The sequence below is a fragment of the Mobula hypostoma genome, chromosome 2, assembly GCF_963921235.1.
Source record: "Mobula hypostoma chromosome 2, sMobHyp1.1, whole genome shotgun sequence".
NCBI lineage: Eukaryota > Metazoa > Chordata > Chondrichthyes > Myliobatiformes > Myliobatidae > Mobula > Mobula hypostoma.
Window position 1 is genome coordinate 20,394,507 of NC_086098.1, and position 20,826 is coordinate 20,415,332.

The 20,826-nt window shown below is 40.0% G+C and overlaps 1 protein-coding gene across 2 annotated transcripts in view; it reads right to left on the minus strand.

Moving 5' to 3' along the window:
- Nucleotides 1-11,279: 11,279 nt before the first annotated feature.
- The window catches only part of tbc1d32 (TBC1 domain family, member 32), a 241,005-nt gene continuing 231,458 nt past the window's right edge, over nt 11,280-20,826 (minus strand). For both annotated transcript variants that reach the window (XM_063033919.1, XM_063033913.1), the window contains one exon: nt 11,280-11,575. In XM_063033919.1, coding sequence (XP_062889989.1) covers nt 11,465-11,575 — 111 coding nt within the window. In that variant the 3' untranslated portion in view covers nt 11,280-11,464. The remainder of the gene's footprint in view (nt 11,576-20,826) is intronic.

Here is a 20,826-nt window from a genome sequence, read left to right on the forward strand (position 1 = left end):
ACACGATAAACTGGATCAATGAATTTGTGGATGACACCTAAATTGAGGGTGTAGTGGACAGCAAGGAAGATAGATCAAAGCTTGCAGTGGGATCTGGATCAGCTGGAAAAATAAGCTGAACATGGCAACCTACTTGCAGAAAAGTGTGAGGTTTTGCACTTTGGGAGGACCAACTAGAGCAGGTCTTACAGGGTGAGCGATAAGGGACTGAGGAGTGCAGTAGAGCAGAGGGATCTGGGAATACAGGTCCATAATTCCTTGAAAGAGGTGTCACAAGTAGACAGGGTTATAAAGAAAGCTTTTGGCATCCTGGCCTTCATAAATCAATGTATCTCGTACAGGAGTTAGGATGTTATGTTGAAATTGTATAAGATGTTGGTGAGGCCTAGTTTGGAGTATTGTGGTTAGTTTTGGTCACCGACCCACAGTAAAGATGTAAATAAGATTGAAAGAGCACAGGGAAAATTTACAAGAATGCTGGTGGGCCTTGAGGACCTGAGTAATAGGGGAAAGTCCACTGATCCTGATGGAATGCATCCCGGGATACAGAAAGAAATGGCAGAAGGCTTTGGTGATAATTTACAAGAATTCCCTGGACTCTGGGCATGTCCTGGCAGATTGGAAGATGGCGAATGTCACGCCACTGTTCAAAAAAGGATGTAGGCAAAGGGCAGGTAACAATAGGCCAGTTAGTTTAACATCTGTAGTTGGGAAAATGCTTGAAGCTATCATTAAAAAACATATAGCGAGGCATCTGGAAAGAAACGGACCCATCAGGCAGATGCAGCATGGATTAAGCAAAGGCATGTCCTGTTTACTGGAGTTCTTTGAGGATATAATGAGTGCAGTGGATCGAGGGGAATAGATGGAAACAGATGGACAATATTTACTTGGATTTCCAGAAGGTGTTCAATAAGGTACTGCATAAAAGACTTATCCCTAAGATGAGGATGCATAGAGTTGGGGTGATGTATTAGCAGAGGATTGGTTAAATAATAGAAAGCAGAGAGTTGGGATACATGGGTCTTATTTTGGTTGGCAATCAGTGGTGAGTGGTGTGTCACAGGGCTTAGTGCTGGGCCCTCAACTGTTCACGATATACATTAACGATCTGGAAGAGGGGACCGAATGTAGTGTATCAAAGTTTGCTGATGATACTAAATTGAGTGGAAAAACAAATTGTGCAGAAGATATGGACAGTCTGCAGAGAGATATAGATAGGTTAAATTAATGGGCAAGGGTACTGGTGAGGCTGTACCTGGAGTACTGTGTGCAGTTCTGGTCTCCTCACTTGAGGAAGGATATACTGGCTTTAGAGGTGATGCAGAGGAGGTTCACCAGGTTGATTCCAGAGATGAGGGGGTTAGACTATGAGGGGAGATTGAGTCGCCTGGGACTGTACTCACTGGAATTCAGAAGAATAGAAGGATATCTTGTAGAAACATATAAGATTATGCAAAGGATAGATAAGATAGAGACAGAAAAGTTGTTTCCACTGGTAGGTGAGACTAGAACTAGGGGACATAGCCTCAAGATTCAGGCAGTAGATTTAAGACAGAGATGAGGAGGAAATGCTTTTCCCAGAGAATGGTGAATCTGTGGAATTCTCTGCCCAATGAAGGGGAGTGGAGGCTACCTCAGTAAATATATTTAAGACAAGGTTGGATAGATTTTTGCGTAGTTGGGGAATTAAGGGTTATGGGGAAAAGGCAGGCATGTGGAGGTGAATCCATGGCCAGATCAGCCATGATTTTATTGAATGGTGGAGCAGGCTCGATGGGCCGCATGGCCGACTCCTGCTCCTATTTCTTATGTTCTTATGTTGAACAGGTTAGGACTTTATTTCAGAGAACGTAGAAGATTGAGGGGACATTTAATAGAGTTATACAAAATGATGAGGGATATAGTTAGGATAAATACAAGCAGGCTTTTTCCACTGTGGTTGGGTGAGACTACAATTAGAAGTCATGGGTTCAGGGTGAAATGTTTAAGGGGAACATGAGGGGAACTTCTTAATTGAGAGGGCGTTGAAAGTGTGGAACGAGCTGCCGGCGCAAGTGCTGGATGCGAGTTCACTTTCACATTTAAGAGAAATTTGGTATATTGATGGGAAGGCTATAGTTCAAATGTAGGGCAATGCGACTAAGCAAATTAATGGATCAGCATGGACTAGATGGGCCGAATGTCCTCTTTCTGTGCTATCGTGTTCTCTGACTCTGTGACTTTAAAATTGTAAAAAATACTAGGAGATATAGGCTCATTCTACAAATGCACCGATGCAATGAATAGTGTTAACATACACTCACTTGTTTCACAGCATTTTACAAAGTCATATAAATATAAACTCAGTATTAAATTTTGCAAATAAAAGCAAAAATGCATTTTAAATCTTATCCATTATAAGTCAGTTCATAATATAGGATGACATATTACTGGAATATTGCACTACTATGTACTGTTGCATTATCAAAGGAGTTATCTTTTGGAAGAAACATTAAACGAAGTCTTCTATTCCTGACATAGAGATACAAGCACAGCCATTAGAGATCTCACATCGCTATTCAAAAAGCAGTAAATTCTCTTGGGTCCTTGTCTGCATTCTGCCAATACAGAAAAGATTAGTTATCATTCAGCTCATTGTTGTTTGTGGGATTTTGCAGACCCAGATGATCATCTACCCTGCCCATTCACATTTAAGCATAAGCAAGACACTTTCATATGAAATATTAATACAATTGTTGTTTTACAAATATACAAAAATGATAAATAAATATTTGAGACATGGCATAATTTGCCTATGTAAGGGAGACAGAAAGCATTTCACAGAAAATTGTAAGGCAACAAGAACCACTGAGACCAGAAAATTCTTGGTGTTAACCGCAGTTTTAAACTGGATGACAAGGCATGATGTGACCTTAGAGAGCACTTCATGATGGGTAAATAGCATATTAGGAGAAAGGTCAGGGTTCCTTTCCCTCAGAACTAAAGGTACTCTCTGCAAGCAGCACGGTGCTTTTATTTCCAGGTTAAAGGCAGACTCACTGAATTGTAATGAACTCAATTCAAGTAATCAGCACTAAACCTCCTCTATGAAAAGTTAACAACAGGAATTCTGCAGATGCTGGAAATTCAAGCAACATACATCTATAGATGCTGCTTGGCCTGCTGCGATCACCAGCAACTTTGATGTATGTTTCTATGAAAAGTTATTGCTTTGAAAACTTGGTGTGGTAAAATAACATGGAGAGACTTGCACACCAGCAGGAACATATTTGGACAATACATCTCCAAAGTTTCGGATGCCAATTGGGATAGCAATATTGCAACCCATGCAGATAATATGATGTTTTTTTCCTAATCTAAGGAATTGCAGTGCATTTATGAATAGGCACGTAATACATAATGATAAATAGAAGAATACATTGTGATGATACGAACAAGGGAATCAAACAAGGAAATTCTGACTACCTAACATTGGACATTAGTGCCTCCAGCATCCTACAAACAACAGTGAGGGGAATTATAACAAATCTTTTATGTTTTGGAAGAATGCACTATGCTCCTAAACCGCAATGTCGTTAAATATAATGGAAATGCAATTACATTTGAAAGTGCTACATCTCTACTGAAATTAAACGGAAACTTTTAATTTTAAAAATGAGAATTCTTTTGTCATTACTTAATTCCTTTCCGACAGCATCGCATCTTGCTGCAGCAATATTAGGTGCTGCAGTGAATCGCTCTCTATCTCTTTGGAGATGGATGGCTACTCGAGATGTACGTATTAATTTCTTTGATGCCTGCAAATGTAGAAGGTCAGCATTAGAAATAGTGAGAAGATGGAGAATAGATCAGTGGTATTGCAGCAAACAGAAAATTTGGACATAACTGTTTATATTGTGATATTGTATAGCATAAGCCCACGTAGAAACGCAGGAAGTAAATTTGAATGCTGTTTCAGTGAAACTACATTTAAATTCATATTAAAATTTTATTCTGGAAATTAATGTTAATTCTGGTGGCTAAAGATTTAGTGCATTTTCACAGCATTACTTCGGAATATTAAGGGCCATACTAACTTGTTCATTTTAAACTGGAACAGAGGATTAATGAATACAATTAGCATTGATTAATCGCATACTGATACTGTCAAATATAGCATTAGCAGGATAAAAATCAAATCAATTAGTATTAATGCAGACAGACATAAAGCCTACCTTATATTAGGGGTGGCTTGGGAGCATAGTGGTTACATAACACTTTACAGTATTGGTGACCAAGCTTTAATTCCCACTGCAGCTTATAAGGAGTTTGTATGTTCTCTCCATGATTGCGTGGGTTTCCACTGGGTGCTCTTCCCACATTCCAAAGATATATGGGTTCGTAGTTTAATTGGACACATTGGGCAGGAAAGGCCAGGTACCATGCTGTATCTTGAAAATAAAATAAAATTACAGTATGTGACACACTGACATATTACGGAGCAGACTCCATGAGCAGAATGGCCCAATTCTGCTCCTATGTCTTATGGTAACTATCAAAACAAATGGCAAATTATGTAGATTTAGCATTTATTTCTACATCTGCAAGTTGAACAACAAGTAACTGTAATAAAGTTTGCTCCTACTAGTGTTGCATCTGACCTATTAAAACTTCAAGCATCCAGTCTAATCATCTGTTTGCTAAAACCAGCCCATCACCAGAAGCTTACTGCTTAGAGAATGTAAAAGGATATTTGGTTCTCTTCCAGGGATTCCAAGTCAAGTAAAAAAGAAATTTGTTCCTGTAAAACAAAGTATTATTACATTATAAAATATTGCCTCCATAGAACAGAATTATCTGTAATATTTCTGATATGCTAATGAAATAATGTAAAGAGGCTGCTGGAAGAAATGCCACGCAGGAAAATTTCATTGTTTGAATTTTCGAACACAGATAGGGTCAGATTCCAAGACAGAGTTGTCTCCATATTAAATTCTTCATTTAAAATTTCTCTGACAGATTATTTATTTGTTACTTTGTCATTTGCTGAATCATGCTGCTGCAATTCTGCATTGCACTAACCATCTACTCTTCAAAAGAAGACACTTTATTGCCTGTTGAGTGCTTTGCTATGAGAGGGAGGAATGTTAATACATGTAAGTTTTTTTTCTCTTTCCATCTCTTTTTTTCAAATATACAACAGCCTTCAGCTAATTGGGCAAGCATATATCTCTCTAGAGATATTACCGGGATGAGAAAATAATTTATTCCACAGTTGCTCTCTCATTCAGATGATCTCTTTTAAGTACTTACCTGTTCCACACCAGGTAATTTATGACATCAACACATACCCATGGCTTTAAATATATTCAGTACAGAAACAAACCATTCAGCTGAGACAGTGCTGGTGTTTGATCTCCAGAAAACCTGTTGCAATCTAGTTAATCTGCTCTCAGACATTCAGAATTATGTTTAATTCCCTTTACAATCATACATGTGTTTTTGAAAACATTTAAACTGCTTTCCTCAAGTACTTCCTGTAGAAGTAAATTCAGTGCTTTAGCTATTGAGTAAAGAAGTTATGCATCATTTGCCATAATGATTTATTAGCCACCATCTTGTATTATGCCCTGTGGCTTTAGATTGTTCCATGTGGCACCATGCATTTGCCCAACCAATTAAAAAAATGAAGACATCTATAATGTCTTATTTAAACTTTCTCTTTATGATGTCTAATTTTTTTTGACAGCTGCAGTCTCACAGATCTTAGAAATTATATCTGAATTTTCTTCAGTCCTTTTCTCTTTGTAACTTAGAAACTACAAGACTGACCTTTCCAGGGAACTCATGCAGAATTAACATTACCTATTTTAATACAGCCTCAATTGAAATTAATCATATTTCTTTGTTAACATGTTGATTACTTTGACTCCAGTAGGGCTTTTATTAGTTAAAAAGAATCCAGATTTCTTTGCTCTTCTGCCCACTGTTTCTTGTTTTGAAAACCAGATGGTACATTTTTTAAAATATATCATTCAACAATTATTAATAGTAAAATGCATTTGATATGTAATCATTCAGTCAGCAGGCCTTCAGTTTTCTTGAGTTCTTGTGCACTTTTCTTTAGTGCTATTCACACCTCACTGCCAGAGTTTTAAAATATCTGTAAAGTTTTATACTGAGTTAAATACTTGTAAGTCCACATTATTTAAATAAATCATAAGTAACTGTGGTCAAAGCACAAAACTTGCTTTACTCATAGCTAAACCTTTTATTTCTGCTCTGTGCTTTCTATTTTTAAGCCGGTGTACTATTCAATTCATCACTTCTTCCACAGCTCCATATGGTTTGTGAAACAAGTGCAGAATACCTTAACTATATTTTTTGTGATCTTGACAGCTTCATCAAAAATATATTCAATCACATTTTCCAAACAACATTAATCCATCCTCTTCTTCCTTCTAGTCTTAGCATAACCTCCACCCATTGCTCTTTTTTGAATCAAAGTCCAAAGTTCTAAGTAAATTTATTATCAAAGTACATAAATATATCCTTGAGATTCGTTTTCTTGTGAGCATTCACAGTATATACAAAGAAACACAATGGAATCAATTTAAAAACGTACACAACAAAGTCAAACAACCGATGTGCAAAAGACAGCAGACTGTGTAAATACAAAGTGAGAGAAAAACAAAATAATAATCGATAAATAAGCATTAAATATTGAGAACCTGAGTTGTAGAGTCTTTGTGAGTACATAGGGTGTGGATGAGTGAAGTTATCCTCCCTGGTTCAGAGCCTGATGGTTCAGGGGAAGTAACTGTTCCTGAATCTGGCGGTGTGGGACCTGAGGCTCCTGTACCTCCTTATTCATAGCAGCAGTGAGAAGAGAGTGTGGCCTGGATGATGGATTATTATTATTACTACTACTATTACTACTACTACTACTACTACTTCTTCTTCTCCTTCTTCTTCTCTCATGTATAAGCTGAATAATAGACTCTTCAATCAGATGTTGATTCTCTTGATGGCCAAACAAAGATTTAATAGAAAACCAAAATAAATTTAAGCCAGATAGCCTCTTGAACAACATGCTGATACTGCTTTCCTGCAACAGTGCTCCTGTAGATGGGCTCTATGGTTGGGGAGGGCTTTACTTGTGATGGACTGGGGTGCAGCCATTACTCTTTGTAGGCTTTTCTGTTCAAGGGCATTGGTGTTTCCATACCAGGCAATGATGCAACCAGTCAGTATAATCTGCATCACACATCTGTAGAAATTTGTCAAAATTTTAAATGACAATATGAATCTTCTGACGAAGGGTCCCGGCCTGAAATGTCGACTGTACCTCTTCCTACAGGTGCTGCCTGGCCTGCTGCGTTCACCAGCAACTTTGATGTGCGTTGCATGAATCTTCGCAGACTTCTTTGTAATAGCTCTTATGTGCTGGACCCAGGTCAGATCCTCTGAAATGATAACACAAGGAATTCAAATTTGCTGATCCTCTCCACCTCTGATCCCCAGTTAAGGATAGGCTCTTGGATATCAAGTTTCCTCCTCCTGCAGTCAACAATCAATAATCAGCTCTTTGGTCTTGCTGACATTGGGTGAGAGGTTGTCGCCGTGGATGAACCATTAACCATTTTTTTTCCCAGGATATCTCGGTTCATTTTCAAAACTCCCCAACTCACTGCTCTCCATCGCAGGAAAAACCCTTGCAAGAGTCCTGCTAAATCATCTGGTCACTCATCTGGAGCTGGGCCTGCAGCCAGAGTCACAGCGTGGCTTTCGCAAAGGTCGTGGGACTATTGACGTGACTTTTGCCGCGCGCCAACTTCAGAAATGTTAGGAGCAAAATCACGAACTCTACACAACTTCTGTTGACCTCACGAAAGGCTTCGACACTGTCTGCCGACAAGGCCTGTGGAGGATCATGTCAAGGTTCAGCTGCCCTGCCAAATTCATTCAGATGGTACGCCAGTTCCAGGATGGCATGATGGCCAGAGTGCTGGACAGTGGAGAATCCTCTGAGGCGTTCCCAGTCACCAATGGTGTCAAACAGGACTGTGTGCTCACACCCACACTGTTCAGCATGATGTTTTCTGCCTTGCTGAATGATGTCTTCCAGGACAGTGATGCTGGAATCAGACTCAAGTACAGAGTGGATGGGAAGCTCTTCAACCTGAGGAGACTTCAAGCTGTTACCAAAGTGAAGGAGACTGTTCTGAGACTTCCTCTTTACCGATGACTGTGCCCTGTATGCTGGCTCAGAGCAGGAGATGCAAGTCAATATGGACAAATTCTCCACAGCTTGTGACAACTTTGGACTCACCATCAACATCAAAAAGCCCGAAGTCATGCACCAGCCTGCCCCTCATGCACCGTACACAGAACCGAAAATCACAATCACAGGACAGAAACTACAGGCAGTTGACCAGTTTACTTACCTTGGCAGCACCCTCTCCCGAGCAGCGACTATTGATGCAGAATTTAACTGCAGAATAGCGAAGGCAAGTTCTGCTTTCGGTAGACTGCGCTCCACTGTATGAGAACGCTGAGGTATCAGTCCAGCAACAAAACTGAAGGTCTAGAGAGCTGTGGTACTCGCTACCCTCCTGTATGCCTGTGAAACGTGGACTGTGTATCGAAGGCATGCAAGACAGCTCAACCATTTCCACATGACCTGTCTTCGCAGAATATTAGGCATCAGATGGCAAGATAAAGTACCAGACACTGAAGTTCTCTCTAGAGCAAGTCTACCATCAGTCCACACACTGCTGATGAGAGCACAGACCCGGTGGGCAGGTCATGTCATCCGCATGCCAGACGAGCACATACCCAAGCAGCTCCTTATGGGGAACTCTCTGCTGGAAGATGCTCACATGGAGGGCAGAAGAAACGTTACAAAGACACACTAAAGCCCTCCCTGAAGTCATTTGACATAGACACAACCTCCTGGGAAATGCTGGCACAAAACCGCCCTACCTGGCGCGGCCTCATCCACAAGGATTGTCAAGCTAATGAGGTAAGGCGCATTGCTGAAGCACAACGTAAGCGCGAGCTGCGCAAGTCCAGAGCCACCAGCGCAACAACTGCAGTGCCTACACATGTCTGCCCAACACGTGCCAGGACATTCCGTGCCCGAATTGGCCTGACCAGTCATCTTCGGACACACCGCATCCATTCTCAAAGTGACTAATGGTGTCGAGGTCTTCATCGACGACGATGGACGAACCACTGTTTCCCAGATGGGAGCAGCTGGAACAGTTTGCGGTTGGGGTGACTTGGTTCCCCAATGATCCTTTGGGCCCATTATACACATCCGTCTTTGTAAACGTTCTGAACAGTGGGAAGTTCACATCTACAGATGCGCTGGTCTGTCAGCACCACTCTTGGCAGAGTCCTGCGATTGAGGGAAGTATAGTTCCCATTCCAGGCAGTGATGCAGCCAGTCAGGATGCTCTCAATTGTGCCCCTATAGAAAGATGCAGTGATTTCATAAAAATCCAGTGATTTTATTTTCTTTTCATTGATCTTCTGTTACTCAGTAAAAATCAATGTTTAAAAGGTTCAAAACTTTGAAACTGAACTGTTCCAAATTATTTTGTTTTGTTTGTGTTTATTATTGTTTATTTGCTTATGCTCATGTGGCAAGAACAATTAGGTTTGATTTTGTTATGTGAATTTTGCTGATCCTTCTTCAAAATATATTGGGCCATTAAGTGAGATTGCTTAACTGTGCAGCAATTGAGCTATTAGCAGGATGTTCTGAAAATTCCACTTTATGCACTAAGTACTTTTGACATTGCATTTAAGTGTTAATATTTCAAAGAGGCCTAAATCTAATCTGCTGAAAACTGCCCTATCATGAGAGATGAGGGTCAATGTGGGGAGGAAGTTGCAGTTCCCGGCAGTGGTACAACTCAGACTTAGACTGTACTGTTTTCCACCGAAGACAAGGAAGTCATCCTGGTGGAACTCACAGTACCATGAGAGGAAGGATGCAGGGAAGCTCACAAGATGAAGGCCCTGAATTTCTTAGGCCAGGAGCGCAAGGACAAGGGATGGCAACGCGGCAATTTCCCGTGGTGATCGGCAAGGAGGCACGTTTGTTGCTTTTAGCTCTGGGCCTTGATGAAAAGAGCAAGAACCATGCGGCTCACAGGATGGGGAGGAAGCAGAAAGAGCCCCGCGCTGGATATGGAGCAGGCAAGAGGAGTTGAGCTGGAAGTCAGGAGCAGATGGGCGGTGACTTGGCCACCACTGCTGATGCACCAACTGGAGAGTGTAGTGATTAAGGGTCAAAACACTCTGTGAAGGTCGGGGCACCATCTAATGACATTTGCTCCTGGCCAAAGGCCACAGTTACCTCATCAGGTGTATGATGCAAGCTTCAGTTGTTTAAACAATTAAACCTATTAGCAAAATACTATATAATACTATAACACCACAGTATAAACTCACTCCTTTTCGTGTAAATGGAATTGTAATTACTGTGAAACAATCTTCAGCAATCTAAATTCAATTACTTTGGAGGCTTTTCAAGTTGGAAGGACACCATGATCCTTTGAGGTCTGCAAGAAGTTAGTTTTTTTTTGGAAATCTGCCTGCAAAGGCTTCAATCTTCTGTCAGTAAAGTCCAATATGGAATGTGTTTTGATAAAATTAGACTGTTGCAAGAATCAGACTCACGCATAACAACACATCTAGAAATGTGAAATTAGCATGATATGTTTGTTCAGGATTAAAATATTCAAGCTGACTACATATACCAGTATATCAAAATGCACATATATATTCTCTTACTAAAACAACCTATGGCAATGTCAAATAAAAAAATAAAGTTTTTTATCGATCAATATTGACCAGTATTAATTCACAATTTGCCTTAGTCATATAAACTAACATTTAGACTAGAATGTTGACTTTGCTTCTCCTTTTACATTATTCTACCTGACTTGCTATATATTTCCAACATTTTCTGATTCCTTTTTAGATTTTTACCATCTTCACTATTTTGCTTTCGTTTCAATTAAGCTTTGATCACATATAAAGACGTCACAGGTTTTCCTCATGTTCAACATTGCTACGGTAAAAAAAATTGCTAAGTGTATTAGATGAAATACCTTTCCCCCATTTGAATTTCTTTAAATAGGTCAAGTCAGAATGAAAATAACCCTCCCACCTAACTATGGAATAAAACAATAATGTAAATGCCTTTACTGTTGGCTAAGTTTGTACTGAAAGCTAAAAGGATATGGAATACATTTGACACACACGACAAAATCTCCAAAAATATCATTTATTTAGTTTGCTGCAGCATTTGCCAAAATTCTTTTCAGTCACAGTATACAATCTAAACATGAAGTTGCATTTTTATATACATATTTAAGATTTTTAATATAGTCTTCAATAAAATTCCACAAATAGGAATTAAAACTCGGGTTACAAGGAAGTAATCAAATTTTCAATCTATTTTCATTCATTTTTTAATGTTCTTCATATCTGTTAGTATAGTAGATCTGTATGATTTTTCAAGCTTCTCCATATATTCCAAATATCTGCTAATATGAAATCCATGGATTGCTTCCTCCTAAATAATAAAAAAGTTAAAAACATTGAAATTATTGTTATTTATTTATTAAGATACAGCATAGAGTAGGCCTTTCAAGCCATACTGCACATCAACCCACCAATTTAACGCGCTAATCACGGGAAACTGATTATTGTAACCTGTACCAACCTGTACATCTTTGGACTGTGTGAGGAAAGTGGAACACCCAGAGGAAACCCACGCAGTCACAGGAAGAATGTACAAATTCCTTATAGCCAACATCAGGCATTGAACATGGGTCACCTGTGCTAACCACTACACTATCGTGCCACCCACTCTTCACCCTCCACTCTTCAGGAGGGAGAGAGGCAGATGAAAAGTCCTTGTGCACGATTCCCTAAAGGTAAATTTGCAGGTTGAGTCTGTGGTGAGGAAGGGAAATGCAATGTTAGCATTGATTTCAAGATGACTAGAATATAAAAATAAGAATTTAATGTTTAAACTTCATAAAACAGTGGTGAGGCTTCACTTAGAGTATTGTGTGCAAGTTTGGTCCCCTTAGGATGTGCTGAAACTGGTGAGGATTCAACGGAGATTCTCGAAAATGATTCCAGGATTGAATGGCTTGTCATATGAAGAGCATTAGATCGTTCTAAACCTGTATACACCAGAATTCAGGCTGACCTTATTGAAACCTATCAAATAGTGAAATGCATTGATAGAATGGATGTGGAGAGGATGTTTTCTATGGTGGGTGAGTCTAAGACCAGAGGACATATCCTCAGAATAGAGGGAGCATCCTTTTAGAAAGGAGATGAGGAAGAATTTGCTTAGTCAGAGAGTGGTGAATCCATGGTATTCTTTGCCACAGGCAGTTGTGGAGACTGCAACACTCACAACACGCTGGAGGAACTCAGCAGGTTGGGCAGCATCTGTGGAAAAGATCGGTCGACGTTTTGGGCCGGGGTTCCAACCCGAAACAGAGACCGATCTTTTCCATGGATGCTGCCCGACCTGCTGAGTTCCTCCAGCGTGTTGTGAGTGTTGCTTTGAGCCCAGCATCTGCAGATTATTTTGTGCTTACAAGTAGTGGAGACCGAGTCTTTATGTATACTTAAGGCAGAGGTTGACAGATTCTTGATTTGTCAGGGCATAAAGAGATATGGGGAGAAGGTAGGAGACTGGGGCTAAGAGAAAAATTGGATCAGCCATGATGAAATAGTGGAACAGACTTGACGGGTGAAATGGTCAAAATCTGTTCCTATATCTTATGGTCTTATTGTCGTCTTCTTCTTCTTCTTCTTAATACTATTATGAGGAGCATTTAGTTGATGGCTCTGGGCCTGTATTTACTGGAGTTCAGAAGAATGAGAGGGGATCTCAGTAAAACCTATCAAACATTGGAATGCTCAGAGAGAGTAGATGTGGAGAGGATGTTTCCAGTAGTAGGAGAGTCTAGGACCAGAGGGAACAGACTCAGAATAGAAGGATGTCACTTTAGAACAGAGATGAGTAGGAATTTTGTTAGTCAGAGGATGGTGAATCTGTAGAATTCACTGCCTTAGGTGCTGTGGAGGCTAAGTGATTGGGTATACTTAAAGTGAAGGTTGATAGCTTCTTTATTAGGAAGGACATCAAAACTAGGTGGAGAAGGCATGAGAATGAGCTTGAGATGGAAAGTAAATCAACCATGATCAAATGGTGGAGCAGACTCAAAATGCTGAATGGCCTAACTCTGTTCCTATCTCTTATGGTCTTGTAGTCACTCACAGTCAAATCTTACCACTGACCAAAATTTTTACAAGTTGTCCCTCAGAAATTTAATTGTGATTGTTAGCATTGAAAAGATACCAGAGAATTAGATGACTATTGTTCTTCTCTTGGATAGTCCTTCAGGATTAAGAAACAGTTGTTCCACTTTTTTTTGGTGTTCTGGGGAACTCATAAGACCAATGTGGAATCCACAGATTCTTCCGCAGCTGGGGCAGCAGATGCCTGACATTCCCTTCAGGTGAGTAGTTTGTCAGGTAGTTCATGTCTTCTGACATTGATGTAGGGCTTCTGATTGCTTCCGATGTATCTCAATAACATCCCAAATACTCTTTCCCTACATTGAGTGATCAGGAACTAGGATTTCCCAAGAATCACTTATGAAACTGCATTCTTTTTTGAAGAAGGCTTTGAGAAGATCTTATCATTTTTCCTCAGTCTAACTTTTCACAGCCTTTATTCTTGAACCATTTAGAATCATGGCTTGTACCTTATGGTCTTATAGTCAATAGTGTCATAGAACACTACAGCACAGAAACAGACCCTTCAGCCCACCTAGTCTATTAGTCTATCTAGTCCCATTGATCTGCACCCGGATCAGATTCCTCCATACCCCTCTCATCCATGTACCTATCCAAAGTTCTATTAAATATTGAAATCGACCCTGCTTCCACCAGTTGCACTGACAGCTCGTTCCATACCCTAACCACCCTCTGAGTGAAGAAATTCCCCCTCATGTTCCACTTAAACATTTCACCTTTCACCCTTAGCCTATGATCTCTAGTTGTCGTATCACCAAACCTCACTAGAAAAAGAATGTTTGCATTTACCCTATTCATACCCGTCATAATTTTATTTATATCTTTCCTGTAGCGAGGTGACCAAACTAGAAACAATACTCCAAATTAGGCCTCACTGTCTTATACAATTTCAAGATCACATCTCAACTCCTGTACTCAGTACATTGATTTATGATGCCCAATGGTCCAAAAGCTTTCTTTATAACCCTCTGCACCTGTGACACCATTTTCAAGGAATTATGGATCTATACTCCCAGATCCCTCTGTTCTACTGCACTCCTCAGTGCCCTGGCATTCACCAGGTAAGACCTACCCTGGTTGGACTTCCCAAAGTGCAACACCTCACACTTGGCTGTATTAAATTCCATCTGCCGATTTTCAAGCCATTTCACCAGCTGGTCCAGAACCCACTGCAAGCGTCAGTAGTCTTTCCTGCTTGTCCACCACACCGCCTATTTTGGTGTCATTGACAAATCCAGTTTACCGCATTAACATCCAATCATTGATACAGATGTCAACCAACAACGAACCCAGCACCTATCCATGTGGTACACCATTCGTCGCAGGCCTCCAGTCTATCATATTCAGAACCCTGGAACATTAAGCTGCAAGTCCTGCCCCTCCTGTGACCAAGTCTCACTAATGGCTACAATATCATACTTCCACATGCTGACCCATGCCCGAAGCTCTTTCCTACAAAATTCCTTGTATTGAAATAAATGCAGCTCAGAACATTCATTCCACCATGCTCAACCTTTCTATTCCTGACTCTGTATGTAGGCTGAATGACATCTTTCTTTCTCCACCCCACCACACTCAGTTCTGGTGCTCTGGTTTGTATCCCTCTGCAACTTTAGTTTAAACCCCACTCCCCCGCAAGCAGCATGAGCAAACCTTCCCGTGAGGATATCAGTCCCCCTCCAGTTCAGTTGCCAACCATTCTTTCTGAACAGGTCCCACTTTCCCTGGAAGAGACTGATCCAATGATAAAAAAATTCTGAAGCCGTCCCTCCTACACGAAATCCTCAGTCACATGTAAAATTGTATGATCTTCCTATTTCTGGCCTCACGAGCATGTGCACGGGTAGCAATCTTGGGATCACAACCCTGAAGGTCCTGTCCTTTACATTTGCACCTAAATACCTGAACTCATGTTGCAGGACCTTTTCACCCTGACTATCCATGTCATCGGTATCAACATGGACCATAAGACAAAGGAGCAGAAGTCGGCCATTCGGCCCATCAAGTCTGCTCTGCCATTTCACCATGAGCTGATCCATTCTCCCATTTAGTCCCACTCCCCTGCCTTCTCACCATAACCTTTGATGCCCTGGCTACTCAGATACCTATCAATCTCTGCCTTAAACACACCCAATGACTTGGCCTCCACTGTTGCCCGTGGCAACAAATTCCATAGATTCATCACCCTCTGACTAAAAAAATTTCTTCGCATTTCTGTTCTGAATGGGCTCCCTTCAATCCTTAAGTCATGCCCTCTCGTACTAGATTCTCCCATCATGGGAAACAACTTTGCCACATCCACTCTGTCCATGCCTTTCAACATTCGAAATGTTTCTATAAGGTCTCCCCTCATTCTTCTAAACTCCAAGGAATACAGTCCAAGAGCGGACAAACGTTCCTTATATGTTAACCCTCTCATTCCCGGAATCATTCTAGTGAATCTTCTCTGTACCATCTCCAACGTCAGCACATCCTTTCTTAAATAAGGAGACCAAAACTGCCCACAGTACTCCAAGTGAGGTCTCACCAGCGCCTTATAGAGCCTCAACATCACATCCCTGCTCCTATACTCTATTCCTCTAGAAATAAATGCCAACATTGCATTCACCTTCTTCACTACCGACTCAACCTGGAGGTTAACCTTAAGGGTATCCTGTACGAGGACTCCCAAGTCCCGTTGCATCTCAGAACTTTGAATTCTTGCCCCATTTAAATAATAGTCTGCCCATTTATTACTTCTGCCAAAGTGCATAACCATACACTTTCCAACATTGTATTTCATTTGTCACTTCTTTGCCCATTCTTCCAATCTATCCAAGTCTCTCTGCAGACTCTCCATTTCCTCAGCACTACCGGCCCCTCCACCTATCTTTGTATCGTCAGCAAACTTAGCCACAAAGCCGTCTATTCCATAATCCAAATCGTTGATGTACAATGTAAAAAAGAAGCGGCCCCAACACGGGCAACTGTGAAACACCACTGGTAACCGGCAGCCAACCAGAATAGGATCCCTTTATTCCCACTCTCTGTTTCCTGCCAATCAGCCAATGCTCTATCCACGTATGTAACTTTCCCATAATTCCATGGGCTCTTATCTTGTTAAGTAGCCTCATGTGTGGCACCTTGTCAAAGGCCTTCTGAAAATCCAAGTATACAACATCCTTTGCATCTCCCTAGTCTAGCCTACTGGTAATTTCCTCAACATGACCTCTGGCTGCTCACCCTCCCACAAGCATGCTGTGGAATGAAACTGAGAGGTCCCTAACCCTGGCAGGCGGGAGGCAATAGACCATCTAGGAACCTCGTTCTTGTCCACTCATAGTAGTATTGGCTGCCTGCTATACTTGCTTCCTGAGATTCAATTCCACTGAAGTCCATTTAAGAAAGCACAATGACGGCACCAATTCAATATAAGCAATCACAGATGAATTTGTCTCAATCAGATTTTTAATGTATTGAACATGCACTTCTGATTCGAGATTCACCACTATGTCAAATGACTCCTTTCCATATTTTTATTCATTTTACATATTCTCTCATGACAAATTATTAAACGTCATTGCCTTTAAAACAGTGTGAAAATTGTGCTCATATCTTTTAATTAAAGAATTGTCACCCTGCAGAAGTAACCATCCTTTAATGCTATGAAAAGGGACTGCAAGTGCAGTATCATTTTGGTTTAGAAAGCTTTAATCAGATCACATTTTATTTTCACTGATAGGAAAAGAATTGACTTTATTTGTAAACACAGAACAAAATATTTTGTACCATCTCCATAACTCAATGTGAATCAAATTATAGAAGAGACTGGGACAGGAAAAATTACTGTATCTTTCCCAACCTGATGCCAAGTAGGAAAATAATCAATGTCAGCAATGTAGATTTAAGAGAGATAAAACTATAGTTTCCAATTTGCACAGAGTTAAAATATAACAAATCATATAAAGCAATTACATAAAACCATTCACTAGAACTGGTAAGAGTTTGAAAATTTCTAAGATGTTTACAAATAAGTTACATTCACTTTTCATCAGCTGCCTTCAGGCTTAGTTTTGGAAAGGAAAACTAGATTTAAATTAACTATAGAAAGAATGACAACTGTAATCTGTGAATTATGTTACATAACGATCTGTAAGAAAAGAATTAAAGAACTTACGCTGTCAGAGTAACTCAAAATTGGAATGCACCTTGATATAACTTCACACATCTCCACTTTAAGAACGTGCTTACAATTTTTTAATAAATGTTATATATGCCAATGCATAGTCAGCTAGTTATAAAAATATGAAACAAGCTATTCAACTATGATCTTAATGCACTGTTTATCATTTGGTATAATCAATAACATTCAAGAGTAAATTACTTGACTAGTGGTTTGTTTCACCATTGAATGTAGAAACAACAAATTGTCTCAAAAGAGAGTCTGCTGAATCTAAGGCAAATATACATGTATATTTACTTTTCTATTCACATACTTGATTCGCAGCTGTTCAATTACTGTTCGTGCCATATTAAAGCTCAACCAGATGACCTATTTCTCATTGCTTTGCCACTGTAAAATATTTCCTGATTTAAAAAAGGACTATTGCTCTGCTGAGTAATAATATACTTACACCCCAGTGTATGAATGGATACTTTTGAATTTTTCATTTAATTTATTTTCAAACCTGTAAAGCCTAGCCATTTCCTTGGAAACAAACAATGGATTTCTAAAGAAATTATTCAATATTGTGTTTCATTTACACAGATTTTATATCTAACATATCTTTTGTGATAACTTTGCTAAGCTAGCTTTTTCAATCAACCGTTAAATAATTTGATTTATCTAAAATAAGATGATGGACAATTGTCCACAGCTGTATGAACTTTACCTAAGTGGTCTTCGTTACAGCCTAAACAAAGAAAAGTCAGTACTTTTTTTTTTGAAAATTTAGAATTGATTTTTTCTGATATAATAGATAACTATTCAGGAGCATTCCTACAAATATTACATGATTTTAAGTCTTACATTACTAATTATTTTCACCTGTGTCTTCTGCTTTTTGGAACTAATAAAATAGAACAAAAGTAAATTGCTTATTTTCAACAGAATACTTGATGTTGTAGTGATGTGCTACACACAGAGCTAGAAATAACGACACGCAGTCTGTAAGTCCCACTCGAGACTCGTTTATTCAAACTTCGCGGCACTGGCTTTTAAGCAGTTCCCTTCCAGCCCTCTCCGGGCGGAAATGACATCTGAGGTGCATCACAAAATTCTCTCCCTGCGCGCAGGCTATTTTGTGAGCCGGTTCGCTTGTGTAGAAAGTGGGTCGCCACAATGTTACAGTTGGACATAGAAGAAGAATTGGTCAGTGCTCCATGTTGTGCAGGTTTTGTTTCATATGCAGATTATCTGAAGTGCAAAGGGACTTCGGAGTCCTTGTGCAGGATTCCCTGAAGATTAATTTTTAGGCTGAGTCGGTGGTGAGGAAGGCAAATGCCTTCACATTCATTTTGAGAGGACTAGAATATAACAGCAAAGATGCTATATTGAGGCTTTATAAAGCATGGGCGAGGCCGCATTTGTAGTATTGTGAACAATTTTCTCCCACATCTTTGCCCATTCTCCCAATCAGTCCAAGCCCTTCTGTAACCATCATTCAAATCATTGACAGGTAATATAAAGATAATCAGTCCCAACACAGAACCCTGTGGAACACCACTAGTCTCTGGCAGCAAACCAGAAAATGCTCCTTTTCTTCCCACTCTATGCCTCCGGCCAATCAGCCACTGCTTTATCCACGCGAGAATCTTTCCTGTAATACCATGGGCTCCTAGCTTGGTAAGCAGCCTCATGTGTGGCATATTGTGAAAGACCTTCTGACAATCCAAGTACACAAAATCAACTGAATCTCCTTTGTCTATCCTCCTTGTTATTTCTTCAAAGAATTCTAACAGATTTGTCAGGCAAGATTTTCCCTTGAGGAAATCATACTGACAACGGCCTATTTTATAAGTACCCCAAAGCCTTATCCTGAACAATTGACTCCAACATCTTCCCAACTACTGAAGTTAAACTAACCAGCCTATAATTTCCTTTCTTCTGCCTTTCTCCCTTCCTTTCTCATACCACCTTTACCTTCTTAATGGCTTTTTTGGTTGCCTTCTGTTAGTATTTAAAAGCTCCCCAATCCTTCTAACTAATTTTTGCTCTATTATATGCTGTCTCTTTGGCTTTGACTTCCCTTGTTTCCTCCTACATTCCAAAAGATGTACAGTTAGGGTTAAGGTTAGTAAACTGTGGGCATGCTATGTTGGTGCCAGAAACATGGTGAAACTTGCAGGCTGTCCCCAGCAGAATCCCTGGACTGCGCTGGTCACTGACACAAACCATGCATTTCACTGTATGTTTTCATGTTTATGTGACAAATAAAACTAATCTTTGTCTTTATCTTTTTATCTTTAACATATCATCTACAAACAGAAGAATGCAATACTCAGAAAGTAGTTAACTGAAATAGCAGGTTACCAAATCTACTGCATCTCATTTGTCTACGCCGCTTGTAATTTCCTCAAAAAATTGCAGTAGGTTACTCAGGCAGAATTTTCCTTTCAGGAAACCATGCTGGCTTTGGCCTATCTTGTCATGTGCCTCCAGGTATTCCGTAATCTCATTCCTAACAATCGATTCCAAGGACTTCCCAACCACAGATGTCAGGCTAACTGGTCTATAGTTTCTTTTCTGCTGCCTCCCACGCTTCTTAAATAGCGGAGTAACATTTGCAATTTCGCAGTTATCTGGTACAATGCCAAAATCTATCAATTCTTGAAAGATCATTGTGAATGCCTCTTCAATCTCTCCAGCTACTTCCTTCAGAACCCGAGGCAGCATTCCATCAGGTCCAGGAGATTTATCCACCCTCAGACCATTAAGCTTCCTAAGCACCTTCTCATTCGTAATTTTTACTGCACATACTTCACTTCCCTGATACTCTTGAATGTCCGGTATACTGCAGATGTCTTCCACTGTGAAGACTGATGCAAAATACGCATTCAGTTCCTCTACCATCTCTGTCTCTCTCATTACAATATCTCCAGCATCACTTTCTATTGGTCCTATATCTACTCTAAGCTCTCTTTTACTCTGTATATACTTAAAAAAGCTTTTAGTATCTTCTTTGATATCAGTTACATGTTGTATTGAAAGAATAGGAAGGTCGGCTAAGGGGGGTGGTGTAGCTCTGCTGGTAATGAATGGCATCAAATCAGTAGAAAGATGTGATATAGGATTGAAAAATATTGAATCCTTGTGGGTTGAGTTAAGAAACTGCAGGGATCCTGATGGCAGTTATATACAGACAGGAAATAGAAAAGGCATGTCAAAAGGGCAGTGTTATGATGGTCATGGGAGATTTCAACATGCAGGTCGATTGGGAAAATCAGGTTGGAAATGGATCTCAAGACAATGAGTTTCTTGAATGCCTCTAAGAGGGTTTT